The sequence below is a fragment of the Amblyraja radiata genome, chromosome 3, assembly GCF_010909765.2.
Source record: "Amblyraja radiata isolate CabotCenter1 chromosome 3, sAmbRad1.1.pri, whole genome shotgun sequence".
Lineage (NCBI taxonomy): Eukaryota > Metazoa > Chordata > Chondrichthyes > Rajiformes > Rajidae > Amblyraja > Amblyraja radiata.
The window spans coordinates 120,807,959-120,833,876 of record NC_045958.1 but is presented as its reverse complement, the minus strand read 5'-3'; the positions used below and the strand labels follow the sequence as shown (position 1 = coordinate 120,833,876).

General features: G+C 50.1%; 1 protein-coding gene across 1 annotated transcript; it reads right to left on the bottom strand.

The window, feature by feature from the left end:
- LOC116971605 (ciliogenesis and planar polarity effector 1-like) lies at positions 1-25,873 on the bottom strand. Its single transcript, XM_033018840.1, has 8 exons — positions 25,687-25,873; positions 24,903-25,143; positions 23,077-23,214; positions 17,418-18,145; positions 14,317-14,528; positions 7,711-7,791; positions 1,736-1,917; positions 1-180 (listed from the first exon to the last, which is right to left on the bottom strand). Exons 1-8 carry the CDS (start codon positions 25,812-25,814, stop codon positions 1-3), a joined length of 1,890 nt encoding a protein of 629 aa, XP_032874731.1. The 5' UTR covers positions 25,815-25,873.
- Positions 25,874-25,918: the final 45 nt, after the last annotated feature.

Sequence of the window (25,918 nt, the reverse complement as noted above, 5' to 3'; positions counted from 1 at the left end):
TCACCACGGCCGTCTTCCAGTCGCCGAGGCTGCGAGCCAGCCACGTGGCCTCAGGGAGCAGTCTGCCGAGCAGCAACAGCTCCACTGTCCGCTCCACGCTCCAGCACTCAGAGACACCCTGCTCCCGAACCGCCCGCAACACACCGCCGCGATCCACCGGCACCACTCGCGGCACGCCAGCTGTGGGCAGTGGGCACAGGGGGTCAGCACAAAGTGAACAACAGCACAGTGCACACAGACACACACACGCGCGCAACACACCGCCGCGATCCACCGGCACCACTCGCGGCACGCCAGCTGTGGGCAGTGGGCACAGGGGGTCAGCACAAAGTGAACAACAGCACAGTACACACAGACACACACACGCGAGCGACACACACACGCGAGCACCACACACACACACACACACACACACACACACACACACCATGTGAACGTGTGCATACTGCACCATGGGAATTAACGTCCCCACGTGTACACTAAATAGGGATTGGTTGAGTAGGCGGTTGGTCTGAGCTATAGGGAGTGGTTGAGCAGGCTGGGAGTCTACTCCTTGAAGCGCAGGAGGGTGCGGTGTGATCTTATAGAGGTGTATAAGATCATGAGAGGAATAGATCAGGTAGATGTACAGAGTCTCTTGCCCAGAGTAGGTGAATCGAGAACCAGAGGACATAGGTTCAAGGTGAAGGGGAAAAGATTTAATAGGAATCTGAGGAGTAACCTTTTCACACAAAGGGTGGTGGGTGTCTGGAACAAGCTGCCAGAGGAGGTAGTGGATGCAGGAACTATCCCAACATTCAAGAAACAGTTAGACAGGATATGGATAGGATGGGTTTGGAGGGATATGGATTAAATGTAAGCAGGTGGGAGTAGTGTAGGTGGGACATGTTGGCCGGTGTGGGCAAGTTGGGCTGAAGGGCCTGTTTCCACACTGAAAGACTCTATGACTCCAGCACCCCACACCATGCACAATGAAGGCAACAAACAGTTCACAAGAACATACCAGAAAACTTGTCCCCAAGTTGAATGTACAAATTGTCCTAAAATGTACACACTAACTCAGTTCAGTTTAGTTTATTGCCATGTGACAAGCTTTTGTTGCGTGTTAACCAGTCAGCAGAAAGACAAAACATGTTTAGAATCGACCCATTCAGTGTACAGACACAGGATAAGGGAATGACGTTTCGTGCAAGGTAAAGCCAGTAAATTCCGGTCAAAGATAGTCCGAGGGTCACCAATGAGGTAGATAGTAGTTCAGCACTGCTCTCTAGTTGTGGTAGGATGATTCAGTTGCCTGATAGCAGCTGGGAAGAAACTATCCCTGAATCTGGAGGTGTGCGTTTTCACACTTCTGTACCTTTTGCCCGATGGGAGAGGGGAGAAGAGGGAGTGGCCAGGGTGCGACTGGTCCTTGATTATGCTGCTGGCCTTGCCGAGGCAGCATAAGGTGTAAATTGAGTCAATGGAAGCGAGGTAGGTCTTAGATGGAGCTGTTCCCAAACCAAGGTGCTGCATCCTGATAACTGCCCCAGTGCACACACTACCTGTCCCAGTGCATGCACTGCCTGCCACAGTGCATGCACTACCAGCCCCAGTGCATGCACTACATGCCCTAATGAATGCATTAACTGCCTCTAGTGCCTACACTACATGCCCGTGTCAACACATTAACTACCCGTGCACGCATTGTCCAGAATATCCCCACCAATGCTGCATGCTGCAATGCGCAGCTCACTGCCAGCCTCCAGCGCTCTGCCTCACCTGGGGCTCCGCTGTCGTCTGTCGGCTCCGCTCTTAGCAGCTGCTTTACGAGCTGCTCCCCAAAGTCCAGCGCAGCACGCAGGTTGTACAGGTAGAGGTGTGTGTAGAGAATGGCCAGGCTGTACCTGGTCTGCAGATAAACCAGTCTCCTGCCCTCTGCAATAGAAACGTCAGAACTGCTGTAGCTTTGGGAGCAACAACAGCAGCAGCAGTAGTAGTAGGAGATTAGCAAGAGATACGACTGATTGGCTCTAGCCCAAGTGGGAGGAGAGAAGTTTGTAAATTGGTAAATCAGGCAATTTATCAGTCAATTTAAGTAAGACTGCTCTTAGGGAGCGGCCTTGTGAGTGAAGTGCCCTGTGAGAAAAGTGTGAGTCTTTGGCTCGAGAGTCTTCGGAGAGGAGGCTGAGGAGAGGAGAGGAGACTACGCAAAACACTGCAGAGGGAGAGACGAAAGAAGGAGATGTCAGGCAAGCTGATTCAGTGTGATGCTTGCAGTATGTGGGAGGTCAAGGACACCGCTGGTGCCTCTGGCTGCTACAAATGCGAAAAGTGCATCCAGGTAGAGCTCCTGAAGGGCCGTGTTGGGGAACTGGAGAAGCAAGTGGATGACCTCCGGTTCGTCCGAGAAACGGAGTTGTTCTTTGACAAGTCCTACAGTACGATTGTTACACCTAAGGTACTGGAAGAGAGAAGGTGGGAGACAGTGAGAACGGGAGGGAAGCATGGAATGCCAACGTCCCCGGGGGTTGTACCTCTTGTGAACAGGTTCACCCACTTAGAAGCTGTCGGGACAGAAGAGGTGTTTACACTGGGCGGCGGACTGGCTTGTGATGCGAATAGGGCTGTTGAGCCAAAACCAAAAAGGCCTAAGGCAGGCAACGCCATTGTAGTAGGAGACTCCATTGTGAGAGGTACGGACAGGGGTTTCTGCGGCAACAGACGGGATGCGAGGATGGTGTGCTGCCTTCCTGGTGCCAGGATCCAGGATGTCACGGACAGAGTGCAGAAAATCCTCAAGGGCGAAGGTGAACATCCGGAAGTGGTAGTGCATGTCGGCACAAACGATGTCGGAAAGAAGGGGATGAATATTCTGCAGCGTGACTTTAGAGAGCTCGGAAAAATGCTGAAAAGCAGGACCTCCAGGGTTGTTATCTCCGCTTTTGCTTCCAGTTCCTCGTGCTGGCGAGAGCAGGAACAGGGAGATACGGGACCTGAACGTGTGGCTGAGGAACTGGTGCACGGGGCAGGGATTTAGATTCTTAGATCACTGGGATCTGTTTTGGGGTAAGGGGGAACTGTACAAAAGGGACGGATTACATCTTAACAGGTGTGGGACCAGCATTCTGGCAGGCAGGTTTGCCACTGCTACACGGGTGGTTTTAAACTGAATAAGGGGGGTGGGGTGTCGAATGGGCTAGTGGAGGATGGAGTTAAAGGGAAAGGGTTTCTTAAATGTGTGAGCGTAGAGACAGAGGGGTGTAAAATGAGGGTAGAAGCAATAGGTAGCAAGGTGAAAAGTAAAAGTGGCAGGCCGGAAAATCCAGGGCAAAAATCAAAAAGGGCCACTTTTCAACAAAATTGTATAAGGGGTAAGAGTGTTGTAAAAACAAGCCTGAAGGCTTTGTGTCTCAATGCAAGGAGCATTCGTAATAAGGTGGATGAGTTGAATGTGCAGATAGCTATTAATGACTATGATATACTGATCCGCAATTCCGTGTCCCTCCCCATCTTCCAGTCCCGCCTCAAGACCCATCTCTTCACCTCTGCCTATCCTTAGCCCCACGTCCCCGTCCCTTTTCATCTGTGCATTAATTGCCTCATGCTGTGTTTTGTATTGAATTCTGTCTTTACTTTGTGTACTAGTCATGTCTCTACTATTTATTTCATTCCCCTTACATGTTTTTCCTATACATGCTCAATTTTTGTAAGGTGTCCTTGAGACTCTTGAAAGGCGCCCATAAATAAAATGTATTATTATTATTATTATATAGTTGGGATCACGGAGACATGGCTCCAGGGTGACCAAGGCTGGGAGCTGAACATCCAGGGATATTCAATATTCAGGAGGGATAGAGAGAAAGGAAAAGGAGGTGGGGTAGCGTTGCTGATTAGAGAGGAGATTAACGCAATGGAAAGGAAGGACATTAGTTTGCAGGATGTGGAATCGGTATGGGTAGAGCTGCGAAACACTAAGGGGCAGAAAACGCTGGTGGGTGTTGTGTACAGGCCACCTAACAGTAGTAGTGAAGTTGGAGATGGTATCAAACAGGAAATTAGAAATGCGTGCGACAAAGGCAAAACCGTTATAATGGGTGACTTCAATCTACATATAGATTGGGTGAATCAAATTGGCATGGGTGCTGAGGAAGAGGATTTTTTGGAATGTATGCGGGATAGTTATCTAAATCAACATGTAGAGGAACCAACGAGAGAGCAGGCTATTTTAGACTGGGTATTGAGTAATGAGGAAGGGTTAGTTAGCAGTCTTGTTGTACGTGCCCCCTTGGGCAAGAGTGACCATAATATGGTTGAGTTCTTCATTAGGATGGAGAGTGACATTTTTAATTCAGAAACAATGGTTCTGAACTTAAAGAAAGGTAACTTTGAGGGTATGAGACGTGAATTGGCCAAGATTGACTGGCAATTAATTCTAAAAGGGTTGACGGTGGATATACAATGGAAGACATTTAAAGACTGCATGGATGAACTACAAAAATTGTTCATCCCAGTTTGGCAAAAGAATAAATCAGGGAAGGTAGTGCATCCGTGGATAACAAGGGAAATCAGGGATAGTATCAAAGCGAAGGATGATGCGTACAAATTAGCCAGAAAAAGCAGCATACCGGAGGACTGGGAGAAATTCAGAGACCAGCAGAGGAGGACAAAGGGCTTAATTAGGAAAGGAAAAATAGATTATGAAAGAAAACTGGCAGGGAACATAAAAACTGACTGCAAAAGTTTTTATAGATATGTGAAAAGAAAGAGATTAGTTAAAACAAATGTAGGTCCCTTGCAGTCAGAAACGGGTGAGTTGATTATGGGGAACAAGGATATGGCGGACCAATTGAATAACTACTTTGGTTCCGTCTTCACTAAGGAAGACATAAATAATCTGCCGGAAATAGCAGGGGACCGCGGGTCAAAGGAGTTGGAGGAATTGAGTGAAATCCAGGTTAGCCGGGAAGTGGTGTTGGGTAAATTAATGGATTAAAGGCCGATAAATCCCCAGGGCCAGATAGGCTGCATCCCAGAGTACTTAAGGAAGTAGCTCCAGAAATAGTGGATGCATTAGTAATAATCTTTCAAAACTCTTTAGATTCTGGAGTAGTTCCTGAGGATTGGCGGGTAGCAAACGTAACCCCACTTTTTAAGAAGGGAGGGAGAGAGAAAACGGGGAATTACAGACCAGTTAGTCTAACATCGGTAGTGGGGAAACTGCTAGAGTCAGTTATTAAAGATGGGATAGCAGCACATTTGGAAAGTGGTGAAATCATTGGACAAAGTCAGCATGGATTTACAAAAGGTAAATCATGTCTGACGAATCTTATAGAATTTTTTCGAGGATGTAACTAGTAGCGTGGATAGGGGAGAACCAGTGGATGTGGTGTATCTGGACTTCCAGAAGGCTTTCGACAAGGTCCCACATAAGAGATTAGTTTACAAACTTAAAGCACACGGCATTGGGGGTTCAGTATTGATGTGGATAGAGAACTGGCTGGCAAACAGGAAGCAAAGAGTAGGAGTAAACGGGTCCTTTTCACAATGGCAGGCAGTGACTAGTGGGGTACCGCAAGGCTCAGTGCTGGGACCCCAGCTATTTACAATATATATTAATGATCTGGATGAGGGAATTGAAGGGAATATCTCCAAGTTTGCGGATGACACTAAGCTGGGGGGCAGTGTTAGCTGTGAGGAGGATGCTAGGAGACTGCAAGGTGACTTGGATAGGCTGGGTGAGTGGGCAAATGTTTGGCAGATGCAGTATAATGTGGATAAATGTGAGGTTATCCATTTTGGTGGCAAAAACAGGAAAGCAGACTATTATCTAAATGGTGGCCGACTAGGAAAAGGGGAGATGCAGCGAGACCTGGGTGTCATGGTACACCAGTCATTGAAAGTGGGCATGCAGGTGCAGCAGGCAGTGAAGAAAGCGAATGGTATGTTAGCTTTCATAGCAAAAGGATTTGAGTATAGGAGCAGGGAGGTTCTACTGCAGTTGTACAGGGTCTTGGTGAGACCACACCTGGAGTATTGCGTACAGTTTTGGTCTCCAAATCTGAGGAAGGACATTATTGCCATAGAGGGAGTGCAGAGAAGGTTCACCAGACTGATTCCTGGGATGTCAGGACTGTCTTATGAAGAAAGACTGGATAGACTTGGTTTATACTCTCTAGAATTTAGGAGATTGAGAGGGGATCTTATAGAAACTTACAAAATTCTTAAGGGGTTGGACAAGCTAGATGCAGGAAGATTGCTCCCGATGTTGGGTAAGTCCAGGACAAGGGGTCACAGCTTAAGGATAAGGGGGAAATCCTTTAAAACCGAGATGAGAAGAACTTTTTTCACACAGAGAGTGGTGAATCTCTGGAACTCCCTGCCACAGAGGGTAGTCGAGGCCAGTTCATTGGCTATATTTAAGAGGGAGTTAGATGTGGCCCTTGTGGCTAAGGGGATCAGAGGGTATGGAGAGAAGGCAGGTACGGGATACTGAGTTGGATGATCAGCCATGATCATATTGAATGGCGGTGCAGGCTCGAAGGGCCGAATGGCCTACTCCTGCACCTAATTTCTATGTTTCTATGTTTCTAAACGCATCAATTACTGCTGTAGAATAGAGGGATCTAGTAGGTATCTAGTTCCCTGAAAATGGAGTCATGGGTTGATCAGGGGTGTAGTAGAGCAGAGGGATCTAGGAGATAGACACAAAGAGCTGGAGTAACTCAGCGGGACAAGCAGCATCTCTGGAGAGAAGGAATGGGTGACGTTTCGTGTCGAGGTCCATCTTCAGACTGGGAGATTTAGGAGTACAGGTACATCTTTCCCTGAAAGTGGCGTCACAGGTAGATAGGGAGTGTGGTAGAGCAATGGGATCTAGGAATACAGGTGCAATGTAGTCACAGGTCAAGGCGGCCTTCATCAGTCAGGGTATTGAGTGTAGAAATTGGGACGTTATGTTACAGTTGTGCAAGGCATTGCAGAGGTCACACTCATTCAGTTTTGGTCATCCTGCTGTAGGAGGGATGCTGTTAAAATGGAAAGAGTGCAAGGAAGATTTACGAGAATGTTTCCAGGACTCGAGGGCCTGAGCTATTGGGAGAGGTTGAGCAGGCTAGGACTTGGCGCAGGAGGCTGAAGGATCATCTTATAGAGGTGTACCATGAGGGGAACATTTGGAGTGAATACACAGTCTTTTATCCAGGATAGGGGAATCAAGAACCAGAGGACACAGGTTTAAGGTGAAAGGGGGAAAAAACTAAAAAGAACCTGGGGGGCAACTTTTTCACACAGAAGTCAGTGGGTTTATGGATCAAGCTGCCGGAGGAGGCAGGTACTATAACAACACTAAAAAGATATTTGGACAGGTACATGGATTGGAAAGGTTTACCGGAATATGGGGAAAATGTGGTTAAATGGGACTAGCTTAGATGGGGCATCTTGGTCAGCATGGATGAATTGGGCCGAAGGGCCTATTTACGTGCGGATGACTCTGTGACTGCCCAATGCTGCAGCTGACATACAGGAAATGTTTGCGGAGAGACAGACGGAACAAGACGGGAAGCAAGGCAGATGGGGAGTGGGTTGGGGGTGAGAAGAGGGTTCTAGTGGGAATGTCCCAGCTCAGATGGGGAGGGGGTTGGGGCAGAGGAGGGTTTCAGTGGGAGTGTCCCATGCTGGAAACAACCATTCTTCCTGAGCCCCAGGGCGGGGAGCAGGCTGTCCACTTACCTCGGCCCCGCTCCTCTAACAGGGCTGCCCTCCAGCTCTGCACCGATTCCAGGTATGCGCCCACCATGAAGCTCTCCTCACCTGCAGGGGGAGACACTGCTGTGAAACACCTGCCCTGTTGCTTGGTATAAGGTGGGCCAGTCGCAAGGCCTATCGAAGGCGGGCAGGTCCGTTCAACACCTGACCGACTACTGCAGGGAGTGAGTCACAGACAGGCCAGCCCATTGGGCAGCTATATGTGGATACCAGAAACTGCTGGCATTTAGTTTAGTTTAGAGATAAAGTGCGTAAACAGGCCCTTCAGCCCACTGAATCCACATCAACCGCCAACCAACAATCCCTGCAGACCAATACTATCCCACACACACTAGGGACAATTTACAATGATAGCAAGCCAATTAGCCTACAAACCTACATCTTTGTAGTGGGGGAGCTCCTGGAGAAAACCCACGCAAGTCATGGGAGAAGACACAAACTCCATACAAACAGCACCCGTAGTCAGGATCAAACCTGGGTCGCTAGTGCTGTAAGGCAGCAGCTCCATCCACTGCACCACTTTCCTGTCTATATAACTGCTGGTATATCGACAGGTAGAGTTGAGAGGGAAATGCCACTTGAGTATGACTACACTTGAGTGTGTTTATGTATAAAATGATCGGATCTGTTGGATAACATGCAAAACAATAATAAAGGCAAATGGGACAAATGCAGGCAAAGGAGATCACCCAAGTCCGTCAATGTGGTTGGCAAGATCATGGTGGGCTGAAGGGCCCTTTTTAGTGCTGTACAGCTATGCCTATACTATATGATGCTGTGCCACCCGTTTCACTTAGGCAGCTTACAATCTTACCGTAGGAACATTGAATCCTCTAACTTACAACCCCCCCCCCCTCATCTGTCGCCACCTATCACTTGTCAGGATTTGTCCCACCCCCTCCTCTCTTCTAGATTTCTCCCCCCCACCAAAAATCTGTTTGAAAAAGGGTGCCGACACGAAATGTCACCTATCCATGTTCCCCAGAGATGCTGCCTGACCCGCTGAGATACTCCAGCACTCTGTGAAACGTCACCTATCCATGTTCCCCAGAGATGCTGCCTGGCCCGCTGAGTTACTCCAGCACTCTGTGAAACGTCACCTATCCATGTTCTCCACAGATGCTGCCTGACCCGCTGAGTTACTCCAGCACTGGAGTACAAGAGTCAGGAAGTCATGATGCAGCTCTATAGGCCACATTGGGTGCACTGTGTGACGTTCTGGTCACCCCAATACAAGGATATGGAGCGTTTGGAGAGGGTGCAGAAGGGGGTTTACCAGAACTATACCTCTATTAGAGGGCATTAGCTACAGGCTAAGATTATTGGACAGACTTAGATTATTTTCTCTGGCGCATCAGAGGTTGAGGGGAGAGCAAATAGAAGTATATAAATGATGAGAGGCCATAGATAAGGTCGACAGTCAGAACCTTTTTCTCGGGGTGGAAATGTCAAATACTAAAAGCATAATTTTAAGATGAGGGGCAAAGTTGAAAGGAGATGTTTACCGTCAAGGTCGGAAATAAGCAGCAACCAGAAGCAGTGAGAGCGAGTATTGGCTGAAGTATGTGAGTCAGAGGGAAAGAAGATTTACAAAGAATGCCAAAGGCCCAGGTTCGAGTCATTTACAAATTAGCCCTAAAGTAGTTGATTAGGTAACAGATAAATAAGTACAGGCGTAGTGGGGCGGCCTTGTTGAGGTGAGTAAAGTGGTGTACAGCTATGCCTATACTATATGATGCTGAGTAAAGTGGTGAGTAAAGTGTGAGTCTTTGGCTCGAGAGTCTTTGGCAAGGACGCTGGGGCAAGGAGGCTACACTTGATCGAAATATGTGATTTTTGTCCACTGAAGAAATGGCAGACAAGTTGGTACAGTGTGTTTCCTGCAGGATGTGGGAAGTCAGGGACAAGGCAGGAGCTTCTGCAAACCACACCTGTAGAAATTGTGTCCAGGTGCAGCTCCTAAATAAACGTGTTCGGGAACTGGAGAAGCAGCTGGATGACCTCAGGGCCATCCGGGAAAACGGGACTTTCCTGGACAAGACCTACAGTGAGGTTGTCACGCCAAGGTTACAGGAAGAGCGAAGGTGGGAGATTGTGAGAAAGAGGAGTAAACATGGAGTGCAGGAGACCCCGGTGGCTGTACCTACTGAAAACAGGTACACCCGCTTGGGAGCAGACAACACGACAAGATTGGTGCTGAGGCTCAACGGGGAAGAGTGACGTCAGGCAGAGCCGTAGTGGTGGGAGACTCCATCGTCAGAGGTGCGGACAGGAGATTCTGCAGCAGCTGGTGAGACTCCAGGATGGTGTGTTACCTCCCTGGTGCCAGGATCCAGGATGTCGCTGAGCGGCTGCATGGCACCCTCAAGAGTCAGTGGCAACAGCTGGAGGTCATTGTGCATGTTGGCACAAATGATATAGGTTAGGAGAGGAAGGAGGTTCTGCAACAAGAACTTATGGAATTGGGTAGAAGACTGAAAAGCAGGACCTGCAGGGTAGTGATCTCAGGATTGCTTCCAGTACCTCGTGCTAGGGAAGGTAAGAATTGGAATGTAGGGGAAATGAATGTGTGGCTGAGGAGTTGGTGCAGGGAGCAGGGATTCAGGTTTCTGGATCATTGGGATCTCTTCCGGGGCAGGGGTGACCTGTATAAAAGGGACGGGTTGCACCTAAACTGGAGGGGGACCAACATCCTAGCGGGAAGGTTTGCTAATGCTACACAAGAGGGTTTAAACTAGATTGGTTGCGGGGTGGGATCTCGTACAGGACAGAGGCACGTGAGAGGCTAGAAGTTGCTATGGAGGGTGGTGTGGGAAAGGTTAGTGGACAGAATAGGCAGGTGAAAGGCGGAGAGCGAGGAAGGAGGGTTGGTTTAAACTGCAAGTATTTTAATGCAAGGGGTCTGACGGGTAAGGCAGATGATCTTAGGGCGTGGATAGGTACGAGCGACTGGGACATTGTAGCCATGACTGAAACCTAGTTAAGGGAGGGGCAGGACTGGCAGCTCAATGTTCCCGGGGTACAGGAGCTTCAGGAGAGACACGGGTGAGGGAAAAAGAGGAGAGGGTTGCATTGTTGGTTAAGGAGGATGTCACGGCTGTGGTCAGAGGTGACTACGGACAGTTTGTCAGGTTCTATGGGTGGAGCTGAGGAACAAGAAAGGGATTGTTGGGGGTGTACTGCAGACCCCAAAATAGTCAACGGGAATTAGAAGAACAAATGTGCCGGGAGATTGCAGACAGCTGCAGGTCAAATAAGGTTGTTGTAGTAGGGGATTTTAACTTTCCCAATATCGACTGGGAAAATCAAAGCATGAAGGGTTTAGATGGGGTGCAATTCCTCAAAAGTGTTCAGGAGAGTTTTCTTAAGCATCAAGTGGAGGCCCTCACACGTGAGAGGGCAACGCTGGATCTAGTATTGGGAAATTGGGAAGGGCAAGTTAATGAAGTGTGTGTGGAGGAGTCTTTTGGGCCCAGTGACCACAGTTCGATTAGGTTTAAGATAGTTATGGATTGGGACTAAGAGGGTCCACGTGTTAAAATGCTCAACTGGGGTAAGGCCAACTTTGAGGGTATGAGAGAAGGTCTCGCTCAAGTTGACTGGAGCAAGTTATTAGAGGGGAAAGGGGGATGTGGGATGTTTTTAAAGGTATACTGAAGAAAGCTCAGGATGTGTACATCACCGTTAGAGTGAAGGGCAAACCAGGCAAAACGTAAGGAAGCTTGGCTGACGAGAAAAATTGAGATGTTATCCAAAAACAAGAAGGATGCATGGGACAGGAGTAGGCAGCTGGGATCAAGTGCATCTTTGGAGGAGTTTGGGGAACTAAGGGGTAAACTAAAAAAGGAAATCAGAAGGGCAAAAAGGGATCAGGAGATAGCTCTGGCGGGTAGCATTAGGGACAATCCTAAAATATTTTATAAATACATAAGGGGAAAAGGGTAACTCGAGAAAGAGTGGGACCTCTCAGGAATCAAATTGGTCACCTCTGTGTGGAGCTACAGGAGATGGGCAATGTCCTAAATGAGTATTTCTCCTCTGTATTTACCGAGGAGAAAGACAGTAGGACGGAGGAAATTGGAGCAGTCACTGAAAGTGTCATAAGAGCAGTCAGGGTTAATGTTGAAGAAGTACTGAAGGTACTGTCGTGTTTGAAGGTAGACAAATCTCCAGGGCCTGATCTGATATAAACATAGAAACATAGAAAATAGGTGCAGGAGGAGGCCATTCGAGCCAGCACCGGCATTCATTGTGATCATGGCTGATCGTCCCCAATCAATAACCCGTTCCTGCCTTCTCCCCATATCCCTTGATACCACTAGCCCCTAGAGCTCTATCTAACTCTCTCTTAAATCCATCCAGTGACTTGGCCTCCACTGCCCTCTGTGGTAGGGAATTCCACAAATTCACAACTCTCTGGGTGAAAAAGTTTTTTCTCACCTCAATCTTAAATGGCCTCCCCTTTATTCTAAGACTGTGGCCCCTGGTTCTGGACTCGCCCAACATTGGGAACATTTTTCCTGCATCTAGCTTGTCCGGTCCTTTTATAATTTTTATAACCGAGGACATTGTGGGAAACTAGAAAGGAAATTGCGGGAGCCCTGGTAGAAATTTACGAGTCGTCCTTAAATACAGGAGAGATGCCAGAAAACTGGAGGGTGGCAAATGTTGTGCCTCTTTTCAAGAAGAGCTGCAGGGAAAATGCTGGGAACTATAGGCTGGTGAGGTTAACATCTGTAGTTGGTAAGTTACTGGAGAGTATTCTGAGGGATAGGTTATTCAGGCATTTGGATGGGCAAGGTCTGATTAGGAATAGTCAGCATGGTTTTGTATGTGGGAGGTTGTGTCTCACAAATCTAATTGATTTTTTTGAAGATGCGACCAAAAAGGTTGATGAGGGCAGAGCAGTAGATGTTGCATACATGGACTTTAGTAAGGTGTTTTACATGGTAGGCTGCTCTGGAAGGTTAGATCGCATGGGATCCAAGGAGAGATAGCTGAATGGATGGAAAATTGGCTCCATGGAAGGAAGCAAAGGGTAATGGTGGAAGGTTGCTTCTCAGACTGGATGCCTGTGCCTCAGGGTTTGGTGATAGACTTGTTACTGTTTGTCATCCACATCAATGATTTGGATGAGAACATACAGGGCAAGATAAGCAAGTTTGCTGATGATACAGAAGTTAGTGGTTTTGCAGATAGTGAAGATGGTTGTGAACGATTGCAGCAGGATCTTGATCGATTGGCTAGATGGGCAGAGGAATGGTAGATGAAATTTAACACAGAGAAATGTGAGGTGTTGCATTTTGGGACGTCGAACAAGGACAGGACCTACACAGTGAATGGTCGGCCTCTGGGTAGTGTTGTAGAGCAGAGGGATCTAGGAGTACAGGTGCATGGTTCCTTGAAGGTGGAGTCGCAGGTAGATAAGGTGGTCAAAAAGGCTTTTGGCACTTTGGTCTTCATCAGTCAGAGTATTGAGTATAGAAGTTGGGAGGTCATGTTGCAGTTGTATAAGATGTTGGTGAAACCACATTTAGAATATTGTGCTCTGCTCTGGGCACCATGTTATAAAAAAGATATTGTCAAGCTTGAAAGGGTTCAGGAAAGATTTACGAGGATGTTGCCAGGACTAGAGGGTGTGAGCTATAGGGAGAGGTTGAGTAGGCTGGGTCTCTATTCCATGGAACGCAAGAGGATGAGGGGAGATCTTATAGAGGTATACAAAATCATGAGAGGAATAGATCGGGTAGATGCATAGTCTTTTGCCCAGAGTAGGAAAATCGAGGAGCAGAGGACATAGGTTCAAGGTGAAGGGAAAAAGATTTAATAGGAATCTGAGGGGTAATTTTTTCACACAATGGGTGGTGGGTGTATGGAACGAGCTGCCAGAGGAGGTAGTTGAGGCTGGGACTATCCCATCATTTAAGAAACAGTTAGACAAGTGTAGCTGTGACATTGTTGGCCGGTGTGAGTCGGGCCGAAGGGCCCGTTTCCACACTGTATCAGTATGACTATTTTTACATAGAGGATGGCGAGTGCCTGGGACGCGCTACCTGGGTGGGCAGATATGATCGTGGTGTTTAAGAAGCTTTAGATAGGCACATGGATATGCAGGGAATGGAGGGATATGGATCATGTGCAGACAAAGCAGATAGGTTTGACTTGGTATCATGTTCGGCACGGACATTGTGGGCCGAAAGGCGTGTTCCTGTACTGTTCTGTCCCATGTGTAGGAAGGAACTGCAGATGCTGGATGCAGAAGGTACAAAATGCCGGAATAACTCAGTGAGACAGGCAGCATCTTTGGATCGAAGGAATGGGTAACATTTCGGGTCAAGATGTTTCAAGATGTCTGAAGGGTCTTGACCTGAAACATCACACATTGCTACTGGACTGGTCCATCTTCTATGTTTGGGCAGATGCTGTAACTGGCGATAGACTAGCCAGGGGACAGGCGTTTAGCCCAAGCATTCCTTCCCTTCCTCTCTGCAGTGTTGCCGGACCTGCTGCCTGCTTCCAGCGTGTATTTTCAGGTTGTCTCCTGGCTCTGCTGCTCTATAACTGCCTTACCCTTGAGGGATGTGAGCTGCTGCTGAGGGCCCAGTCTCTCCCCCATCTGCTGCAGAGCTGCCTGAGTCTGGGCAAGGACTGACGTCAGCAGAGCCACCTCCCGTGCCAGCTTCCTCCTGGAGCTGCCTCTGCTCCATTGTGTCGGCAGTGTCCGCAGATGGGAATGGTGCCGCACCACATGTTGGTACAACAGTCGCCACATCGACACCAGCCTGCACCAACCAGAGACAACACAACATCACACAACAATCCCTATCCAACGTTGCCCCCAAACCCCCCTCACCAACCCCTTGCCCCAGTCACTCACCAACCCCTTCCCCCATTCCCTCACCAATCCCTTTCCCAGTCCGTCATAAACCCCTTCCCCCAGGCTCTCGCCAAACCTTTCCCCCATTCCCTCACCAACCCCTTCCCCCAGTCCCTCGCCAACCCCTTTCCCAGTCCCTCGCCAACCCATTCCCCCAGTCGTCACCAAATCCTTCCCCCAGTCCATCACCAAACGCTGCCACTAGCCCTGTCTCCCAATCCCTCACCAAACTCTTGCCCCGTCCCAGTCAATCACTAAACCTGTCCCCCAGGCCTGTGTCCCGTCCATCTCCAAACCCCTCCCCCTCAATTTCCAGTCCAAACTCCACCACCAAACCTTTCCCTAAATCATCAGGACAGCAGTGATTCGAAATCATCAGTCACACCACCATCTTAGAGTAAGCAGACAAACAGGACCTTTGATTGACCAAGTTGACAAATGAAGGTCTTTGTCTATGGAACGCAGTAACTGCAATGCTGAGAATTATAATCTGCACTCTGTATCTTCCCCTTTGCTCTACCCATTGTAGTTGTGTATAGTCATAGAATCATACAGTACTGCAGCGTAACCTACCCACATAGACCCAGATGCCCCATCTATACTAGTCCCACCTGCCTGCATTTGGTCCATATCCTTCTAAACCGTTCCTACCCACGTACCTGTCCAAATGCCTTTTAAATTCTGTTGTAACACCTACCTCAACTGACAGGTCGTTTCATACACCCACCACCCTCTTGTGAAAAAGTTGCCCCTCAAGTTTCGATTAAATCTTTCCCCTCTAGATCTTCATTCCTCTACCCTGGGTAAAAGACCCTGTGCATTCCGTGTGCGGACGTCGCGCCGACAGACAAGAAGCCGAAGCAAAGAAGCCGAAACCAAAGAACCGAATAGAAACGAGGCCGAAACGCCAATGAACCGAAAGAGTCCGAAGACGAAACGCCTACTAACCGAAATAATGGGACGCCAAAATGCGAACTAACCGAAAGGGCGGGACGCCTAAACGCCAACGAACCGAAAAGCTGCGTCGCCTAAAAGCAAACTTACCGAATGGCCGCTCTGTCGAAACGCAACTTACCCAAAAGGCGGCGTCCACTACAGGCCTATACATGGTTAATTAACTGGTGTATATCATGTATTACATGTATAAATCGTTCTTACATTCGGGAACATGGTTAATTAACTGGTGGCATTATTCCCCTGTCCTAGCGGCCTTTGTTTTAGCCGGTGATTACATCTCTTTCATCCCTCCCTCGCAAAGATGTGGGATTTCAATTTGAGCGCACTTGTTTGAATAGATGCGAGCGGCATGCCACGCTTCTCTCCTGGGCGCGCAATACACGAAGCCGATGAAATGACACAACTGTCACACCAAAGATAGACACAAAAAGCTGGAGTAACTCAGCTGAAGAGGCAGCATCTCTGGAGAGAAGGAATGGGTGGCGTTTCGGGTCGAGACCCTTCAGAAGCACTCTGAAGAATGGTCTCGGCACGAAACGTCACCCATTCCTTCTCTCCAGAGATGCTGCCTGTTTTGCGCGTGGGAGCTTGGGTACGTTCCGCAAACACCGAGACGGTAATAAATAAACAGCGACCGGGGTGAATCACCCTGGTGTGGGTGTCAAAGACCAGGGGTCGGAGGGGGGGGGGATCACCCTGGTGTGCAGGTTGGGGTCCGATGGCGATGAATCGCGGTCAGTGACTATGGGACGCTCCCGCGGGTGGAGACGGAGGAGAGAGAGAAGGGGGAGAGAGAGAAGGGCGAGAGAAAAGAGGGGAGAGAGGAGGTGAGAGAGAAGAGGGGAGAGAGAGGGGAGGGGAGGGAGAGGAGGTGAGAGAAGGGAGAGAGAGAGAGAGAGAGAGGGAGAGAGAGAAGAGGGGAGAGAGAAGGGGGAGACGGGAGCGTGGGGTTCATTTTCCCACACAAGCCATAGGTGACTGGGCAATCTGAACCGAAGCACCAAGTTGAGAGCTGCCGAAGGTGTGCATCCCTCGGGACAGCCCCCACTCTCCCACGGCCACCCTCCGCAGGCTGCGGTTCGGGTGGAGCGGAGGTTTGGGACAATGTTCATGCCTTCACAGTGATGTGAGGGACGCGGGGGTCTGGACCAATCGCTGACATGTCCCGCCCCACGGCAACGTCAAGTCTGTTATTGGACTTTTCTGTTGAGTGGCAGTCGGTCCTTTGGCCTGTAGGCGACGCCGCCTTTCGGGTAGGTGGCGTTTCGACTGAGAGGCCATCGGTAAGTTTGCTTTTAGGTAACGCAGCCTTTCGGTTCGTAGGCGTTTAGGCGTCCCGCCCTTTCAGTTAGTTTTCATTTAGGCGTCCCATCATTTCGGTTAGTAGGCGTTTCGTCTTCGGACTCTTTCGGTTCATTGGCGTTTCGGCCTCGTTTCTATTCGGTTCTTTGGCTTTGGCTTCTTTGCTTCGGCCTCTTGTCTGTCAGCGCCGCGTCCGGGTACCGTGCATTCACCCTCATGAACTTATACACCTCAACAAGATCACCCTTCATCCTCCTGCACTCCAAGGAATAAAGCCCTAGCCTGCCCAACCTCTCCCTATAGCTCGGGCCCTCGAGTCCTGCCAACATCCGCGTAAATCTTCTCTGCACTCTTTTCAACATGATGGCATCCTTCCTACAGCAGGGTGACACAACTGAACACAAACTGCTCGGTACTCAATAATAAACCTGAACCCAAAGCTCAGTGTTTGTCACAACACCCTTGCACAGTGCGTGAAGGGTGTGTGCCAGTGAGTGCTGGTCCTGCGTGTGCTGATCACCGGCCCTGTTCTTACCTGTGTGATGGTGCGTGTGGAGGGCGCAGGGTGTGAGAGGGCAGCTCATGGAGTGAGCGCTTGTCCCCGGCTGCTTGTGATGCAGGCTCTGGGAGCGAGGTGAGGCTGGCGTTCCCAGGGAGGTGAGGGTGGAGGGCGGCTGGCAGAGTGTACACCGTGTTCAGATGTGCAGAGGAGAGCTGGAGCACCTGGAGAGAGCTGAAGAGCGACTGCGAGACTGGTGCTGCCCCCAGCCTCCTGGCCAACAGCAACTTCACCACGCCGGCGCACAGGCACAGCGCATGCGCCAGTGCATGCCTGCGGCCCGAGTCCCAGTGCAGCACCGTCAGGCAGTAGCGCAGCAGCTGCACCGTGCGGTAGATGCCGGGGCTTGTCCTCAGCGCCTTGTCCACCAGCTTGGCCTGCGTGCTGGCTAGCGAGCCGGGCAAACTGGCCGGGGCAAAGGGCAGCAGGCGGGCAAACTGCAGCAGGGCACGAACAGTGTAGTGCAGCAGCAGATCCCTGCCCTCTACCTCCCTTGCCGACACTGCCACGCTCCAAGCCAGCAGCACGCCCCTCTGCAGCTGCCCAAACCTGGCCTCCAGCTGCTCTGCCTGTCCTCCCTGCCGGCCATGCAAGGTGTCGAACATGCTGGCGAATTCCAGCCGGCACTGGTCCACGGCACCGCCATCCCCCGGGCAGTCGGCACGGCACCACGCATCTTCCTCAGAGTCGCCACCTTCATCCGCCTGCAAAGCCAATTACACAGCGGCATCAGGGGACCGAGGCCAGGCCTGACCTAACCTGAGAGTCATGCAGCATGGAAATAGGCCCTTCGGCCCAACTTCTCCATGCCCACCAACATGCCCCATCAAGATAGCCCCATTTGCCCACGCCTGCTACATACCCCACCAAACCTCTCCTGTCCATGTGCCTGTCCAAGCATCTTTTAAATGTTGTTATAGTACCTGCCTCAACCACCTCCTCTGGCAGCTCGCTCCATACACCCACCACCCTCTGTGTGATAAGTTGCCACTCAGGTTCCCATTTAATCTTTCCCCCCTCATCTTAAACCCATGTCCTCTGGTTCTTGATTCCTGAGTTAAAGACTCTCTGTATTCACCTTATCTATTCCCCTCATGATTTTAAACACCTCTATAAGATCACCCCTCCCTCATCCTCCTGCGCAGAACAGAATAAAGTCCTAGCCTGCCCAACCTCTCCCTGTAGCTCAACTGCTCGTTCATCTCCAGACAACACAAAACATTCATCTCACGAGGCTCTTGAATTCTGACATTGACATTCGGAGCTCTTGAACTCTGTGATTCTTTAACATCTTTAGAAGCAGAGACAAGTGTGCAGGCACAGAGGGCCAGCGTGAAGTGTAAGCAATGCACCATTTTATCTCCCCTTCCCAATCCCACACTGACCTTCCCATCCTGGGCCTTCTGCATTGCCAGAGTGAGGCCAGACGCAAACTCAGAAAGTATAAGGAGCTTTCTGATGGGATCTATCGCAGGTTATTGAAAGGCACAAGAGGAGATTGTGGGGCCTTGACCAGATCTTTGTATCCTCTCCAGCCACAGGCAAGATTGTGGAGGACAGAAGAATAGCCAAAGTTGTTCCTTTGTGTAAGATCGGAATTAGGGATAATCTATGGAGTTACAGGCCAGTGAGCCTCACATCGATCGGTGTAAAGAAAGCTATTGGAACACATTCTTTGGGCAAGGATTTACTCCCATTTGGAAGAGAACGTAGTTAATCTCGACCCGAAACGTCGCCTATTCCTTCTCTCCATAGATGCCGCCTCACCCGCTGAGTTTCTCCAGCATATTGTGTCTACCTCCGAGTCAACATGGCTTTGTACATGGCAGGTCGTGTCTTCCAAACTTGATCGAATATTTGAGGAGATGACGAAAGTGATGTTGTCTACATGGATTTTAGTAAGGCATTTAATAACATTAAGATAGACACAAAATGCTGGAGTAACTCAGCAGGACAGGCAGCATTTCTGGATAGAAGGAATGGGTGAGCAAATGGTTTCGGGTTGAGACCCTTCTTCAGACTGAGAGTCGGGGGAGAGGGAGACACAGAGATATGGAAGGGTAAGGTGTGAAAACAATACATCAAATGGGACGCAGCTCAAGGAAAATGTAGAACAGATTGTTAGCTAGAAGCAGACAACGAAGCATACAAAGATACAATTTAATTTGGCAGACAGTCAGACTGGTCGGGGAACTAGGGGGGGGGGGGAGGAATGGAGAGAGAGAAATCAATGTTCATGCCGCTGGGTTACAAGCTGTCCAAGCAAAACATGAGATGTTACTCCTCCAATTTGTGTTGGGCCTCACTCAGACAGTGGAGGAGGCCCAGGTCAGTGTGGGTGGAAAGAACTGCAGATGCTAGTTTCAATCGAAGGTAGACACAAAATGCTGCAGTAACAGTGGGACAGATAGCATCTCTGGAGAGAAGGAATGGATGATGTTTCAAGTCAAGACCCTTCTTCACACTGATGTCAGATGTAGGCAGAAAGACTGGTGGGAGAACTGGGAAGGGGGGGGGGGGGGTTGGAGAAAGTGACAAAGCAAGGGCTACTTGAAGTTAGAGAAGTCAATATTCATACCACTGGTGTAAGCTGCCCAAGCGAAATATGAGGTGCTGTTCCTCCAATTTGCGCTGGGCCTCACCCTGACAATGGAGGAGGCCCTGGACAGAAAGGTCAGTGTGGGAATGGGAGGGGGAGTTAAAGTGTTGAGCAACCGGGAGATCAGTTAGATCTAGGCGGACTGAGCGGAGGTGATCAGCGAAACGATCGCCGAGCCTGCGCTTTGTCGCGCTGATATACAGGAGTTGACACCTGGAACAGCGGATGCAGTAGATGAGGTTGGAGGAGGTGCAAGTGAACCTCTGCCTCACCCGGGAGGTATAGGAACAGGTGATGCATCCCATGCGGTTGCCTGGGGAGGGGGTGGTTTGTGTGGGAATGGAGGATTTGACCAGGGAGTTGCGGAGGGAACGGTCTATGCTGAAAGTGGAAAGGGGTGGAGATGGGAAGATGTGGTTAGTAGTGGGAAATCGTTGGAGGTGGCAAAAACGTCGGAGGATTATATGCTGTCAGTGACGGCTGATGAGGTGGAAGGCGAGGACAAGGGGGACTCTGTCCTTGTTTCGAATGGGCGGAGGGGGAGCAAGAGCAGAACTGCTGGATATTGAGGAGACCCAAGTGAGCGCCTCATCTATAATGGACGAGGGGAACCCCCGTTCCCCAAAGAATGAGGACATCTCCAACGACCTGGTATGGAACACCTCATCTTGGGCCCAGATGTGGCGTAGACGGAGGAATTGGGAGTAGGAGATAGAATCTTTACAGGAAGCAGGGTGGGAAAAAGTGTAGTCCAGATGCTATGGGACTCAGAGAGTTTATAATAGATGTCAGTCGATAGTCTGTCTCCTGTGATGGAGACGGTGGGATCTAGAAACGGTAGGGAGATGTCGGAGATGGTCCAAGTGAATTTGAATGCAGGATGGAAATTAGTCATGAAGTTAATGAAGTCAGTAGCCCATGCTTCCCCACCAGTTGGTGGATTTGGTGGAGAAGAAATAGTGTAAGTGTATCCCGGTTTTATGCACGGTTGATATTTGTGACGTTATGAGTTTAATGATGGGTTCGATGTTGAAGATAGGATATGAGTGTTTAGCATTTGTTAGAGTAAATTAATCAGCACTTTCCTTTATTTTGTACATACTGGCAGGCACGGAAATCGCTATCAAAACACGGGGGGGGGGGGGGACACAATTTCTTGGCGGGCCGCGCACACGCACGCACATGCGCGAGGCTTCGGCCGTGGGCCCTGTGGACGGTAACATCGGGAGCTGACCTGGCTGGTGACGGACTCCGAACTCCAGCAACAACAGCTTCGTCCGCCCCGAATCATGGGGCTTGAATCAGCCCGTTGGCGGGGCCTTTCATCGGCCGGCGGGGGCTTCAACATCGGGAGCCTCGATCGCCTCGATGCAACAGTTTGATTTTAAGCCGTGCACGGAGCTGAAAGGCCCCGTGAACGGGCCGATTCAGCCCTTAGAAAGCGGCTGATAAAGTCCGGATTACAAAACACAGGGGGGGGGTTGTCCCTCACATCTCAAAGCATGGGGGGACGGGTACCCCCTACCCCGGGATTTCCGCCCATGGATACTGGTAGCATAGGTGGTGAGAGCAGCTATTGGGGGTAGTTTAAGGAAGCCAGAACCAACTGTTGAGTCTTCCCGAGGTGTTGTGGGCATAACTCAACGAAACACCAGTGAAGGGAGGTGCCCACTTGATAACCTCACTGATATATTTACATCTACACCATCAGGTTTTTTTTAATGTGCTTGTTAACTTGCATTTGGAGTTAGTTACTGTCCTTAGCATAAGTTGGTATCATCAATTTAGATTGGCTTTGGGCTTTATTTTCTTGGTTGAGCACTTATCCTGGTATTATAGCACAAGTACTTGTAATTTGAGGTGCTGTTCCTCAAATTTGCATTGGGCCTTACTCTTTGACAGTGGAGGAGACATATAGTAGGACAGAAATGTCAGTATGGGAATGGGAGGGGGAGTTGAAGTGATTAGCAACTGGGAGATCGTTTAGTTGGACTGAGCAGAGATTTTATTGAAGAAGATTCAGATACATGGTGACTTCAACATTAAAAGTGACTTGGTCATTGTATTCATAAACATGGCTTACTGATAGACAATATTCAGGATGGAGGTCTGTGACCAGTGGAGTTCTACTGGGATCATAGAAACATAGAAAATCGGTGCAGGAGTAGGCCGTTCGGCCCTTCGAGACTGCGCCGCCATTCAATATGATCATGGCTGATCATCCAACTCAGTATCCTGTACCTGCCTTCTCTCCATACCCCCTGATCCCTTTAGCCACAAGGGCCACATCTAACTCCCCCAATGGATCATAACCGTTGACACCCATATTTATCATGAATCTGTCTATCTCCATCTTAAAAATATCCATTGACTCGGCCTCCAAAGCCGTCTCTGGCAATGAATCCAACAGATTCACCACCAGCTGACTAACAAAATTCCTCCTCATCTCCTTTCTAAAGGAACGTCCTTTTATTCTGAGACTGTGGCCTCTGGTCCTAGACACCAAAGATCCTATAGCAAACAAGATAGATCACTCGACGAAAAAGACGCAGTACGGTCATGGGCAGATTCATGGGTAATTTTCGGCCCCATTTCCGTAACCGGCTTCCGTCTCCGCACCAAAGATCCCATAGCGGAGATCACTAGTGCGGAGACGGAAGCCGGTTACGGAAACATCCTCGTAAAAATTCTTCAGTAAAAATCTTTCCCTCATTTTCAGAATTATAATTTATTAACACAAACTGTTCCCCTGCAACGTTGATTACACTGCGAGTCAGGTCGGGTTACTGAAATGGATGAAAAAAAGGCCCATGTTCCGCTCCGTTGCGTACTACACGTCAGCCCATTGCATTTAGAAGGAGTGGTCTATCTTGCTCCGCTATAGGATCTTTGCTAGCCTCTCCCACTAGTGGAACCATCCTGTCCACATCCACTGTGCCCAGTGGAGAGTAACAGCTCACACTCCATGCAGCAATGTTAACCATGTAGATATAACACCAGGCGCTGGAGCAGATGCCAGCTTCACCTCCTCTGTACCTCATCGCCCTCTGTCCTGTGGTCCTTTAGGAAGGGAGGGGGTGGGCAGGCGGCTGGCTCCAGCTGCGGTCCCCAGCCCTGCAGCACGCTTCTCCTCAGGGATGCCATGGGTGTTAGGCGGCACTTCAGATCGGCCCCCTGCAAACAGAACAGCCTAGGTCACCGCAGCCCCTACGTGCAGCTCAAACACCAGCCGTGCGGGTAGTGCAGATGGAAGCCTGGTTACAGACGCTCTGGTAAGTCATGCAGTGAAACGACTGATGCAGTGTAACCCCGAGCAGTGGGAGGTCACACACCTCATGCGTAGCAGGGCAAGCACACCCACAAGTAGGCACATGGAACTACAGATGCTGGAATCTGGAGCAAAACACAGAGTGCTGGAGTAACTCAGCGGGTCAGGCAGCATCTCTGGAGAACATGGATAGGTCACGTGAGGGCGATCCGGCTCGGGGCTGGAACGGTGCTCCGGTGGCTGGGACGGCGTTCTAGCGGCAGTGACCTGAGTCCGGGGTTCAGCCGCGGGCCAGCGGCTGCGTGTGCTGGACTGGAGGGCGGCAGCTTCGACCACCCCCGGGCCGCGGTGTTTGAACCGGCCCATTTGCGGGGTTCGGTGAGCCGCGGGACTGTTGTGCCATCGCCCGGTGGGGAATCGCCTCAGCGCAGAGGGAGAAGAGGAGGGAAGAGACAGTAACCCTAAGATTTTTGCCTCCACCACAGTGAGGAGTTGCTTGGAGGATACACTGTGGTGGATGTTAATTTGTGTTTATTGTTGTTTATTATTGTATGATTGTATGTATGACTGCAGGCACGAAATTTCATTCAGACCGTAAGTTCTGAATGACAATAAAGGTATTCAATTCAATTCAATTCAATTCAATGTTTCACAGAGTGCTGGAGTAACTCAGTGGGTCAGGCAGCATCTCTGGAGAAAATGGATAGGTGACGTTTTACCTCGATGAATTCGTTCATAAGTTATAGGAGCAGACTTAGGTCATTCGGCCCATCGTCCACTCCACCATCAAACCAGGCATTGATAGGATCCCGATCTTAGTTCAATTTAGTTTAGTTTAGTTTAGAGATGCAGCGTGGAAACAGGCCCTTCGGCCCACTGGGTCCGTGCCGAGCACCCATCATCGGTTCACATTGGTTCCATCTTATCCCACTTTCTCATCCACTCTTCACACACTAGCGGCAATTAACAGAGGGCCAATTAGCCGACAAACCCACACGTTCACAGGGAGAACGTGCAAACTCTGCACAGACAGCACCTGAGGTCAGGATTGAAACGGGGTCTGCGGCGCTGTGAGGTATTGGCCCTACCCGCTGTTCCACTGGTTCTGCCATCCTGGGCTGGACACAGCATCCTGTTTCATAGGTTTGCTAGCACTGGGAGGCACAGCGGTAGAGTTGCTGCCTTATAGCGCTGGAGATCCAGATTCGATCCTGACTACAGGCGCTGTCTGCACGGAGTTTGTACGTTCACCCCGTGACCGCGTAGGTTTTCTCCAAGATCTTTGGTTTCCTCAAACACTCCAAAGACTTACAGGTTTGTAGGTTAATTGGGTTGGTGTGAATGTAAAATTGTCCCTAGTGTGTGCAGGATAATGCGGAGATCACTGGTCGGCGCGGACTGGGTGGGCTGAAGGGCCTGTTTCTCTAAAGTAAAGTACATGCGTACATGCTGATGTGGAGTCAGCCCAGGTGGATGCATTGCTCCAGCGGGTCGCATCACTGTGGCATTACCGCAGCGTGCCACCTCTGTACGGGGTGTGCGCATTGCTCGTGCGGGGTGCCCGCGGTGTGCCCGCGGTGTGCCCCGTCTGTACCTGGCTCAGCAGCAGGTTGTAAACATCCTCGAGGCCCTGCGTCACCTCCAGCAGCAAGGACTTGAGAAGAGAAGAGGCGGAAACGTGCTCTGCAAACCGCAGCACTGTAAACATGTAACCATCAGACACGATGAGGCAGGGGAGGTAGGGGTGGGCTGCCACAGAGAAGCGCTGTCTCAGGGGGTCACTCTCCGAGGTGGGCGAGCCAGCAGACTGTGTACGGTCCGTATCCAGAGGCTGCCTGCAAAAACAGCAGCAATATTAACAAATGCAAGCTCCGTCCCGGGGTACAGCTCCCTCTGCACTCTCCTCCATCACGGCACTGGCCTCTACTCCCTGCAGTGTAGAAGGATGAGGGAGGACCTCATTGAAACTTAATGAATAGTGAAAGGCCTGGATAGAGTGGATTTGGAGCAGAGTTAGGCCATTCGACCCATCAAGTCTACTCCGCCATTCAAACATGGCTGATCTATCTCTCTCTCCTAACCCCATTCTCCTGGCTTCTCCCCTTACACCCGTACTAATCAAATCCACTCTATCCAGGCCTTTCACTATTCAGTAAGTTTCAATGAGGTCCCCCTCATCCTTGTAAACTTTAGTGAGTAGAGGCCCAGTGTTTTCAAACGCTCCTCATATGTTAACCCACTCATTCCTGGGATCATTCTGGTAACATGTGTCTTGATCACACCATGAACAGATCTCCCCCCTCCCCTGCCTACGACAGGCTCCTCTCAGAGATGGAACGAGCGGTCAGCGTGTGATGGGGACCCAGCTACATACATACCTGTACATGATCAGTGGATGGAGAGGGATGAATTCCGCTGGACCAAACTCCACGGAGCAGCCAGAGGTGGTGAGCGTCACCAGCTCGCCGAGACGGGACAGCATCAGCAAGGCTCCGCGTTTCAGCATGCACGCCAGGAAGAGGCCGTCTGGGGTCCAGCTCACCCCAGCCACCCAGTAGGACCTGCAGGTGGAGCCAGCACAGAGACATCAGCATCACTCATGGAGTCATA

Bases quoted from the DNA above. Each gene is read 5' to 3' on its own strand.
- LOC116971605 (XM_033018840.1), bottom strand. From the start codon at position 25,814: ATGCTGAAACGCGGAGCCTTGCTGATGCTGTCCCGTCTCGGCGAGCTG. The intron at 18,146-23,076 runs GTACAGAGGAGG...TTGGCTTTGCAG, and splicing joins ACAGGACAGAGGGCGATGAG to GCGGATGAAGGTGGCGACTC. The intron at 14,529-17,417 runs GTAAGAACAGGG...TGGTTGGTGCAG, and splicing joins CCACACGCACCATCACACAG to GCTGGTGTCGATGTGGCGAC.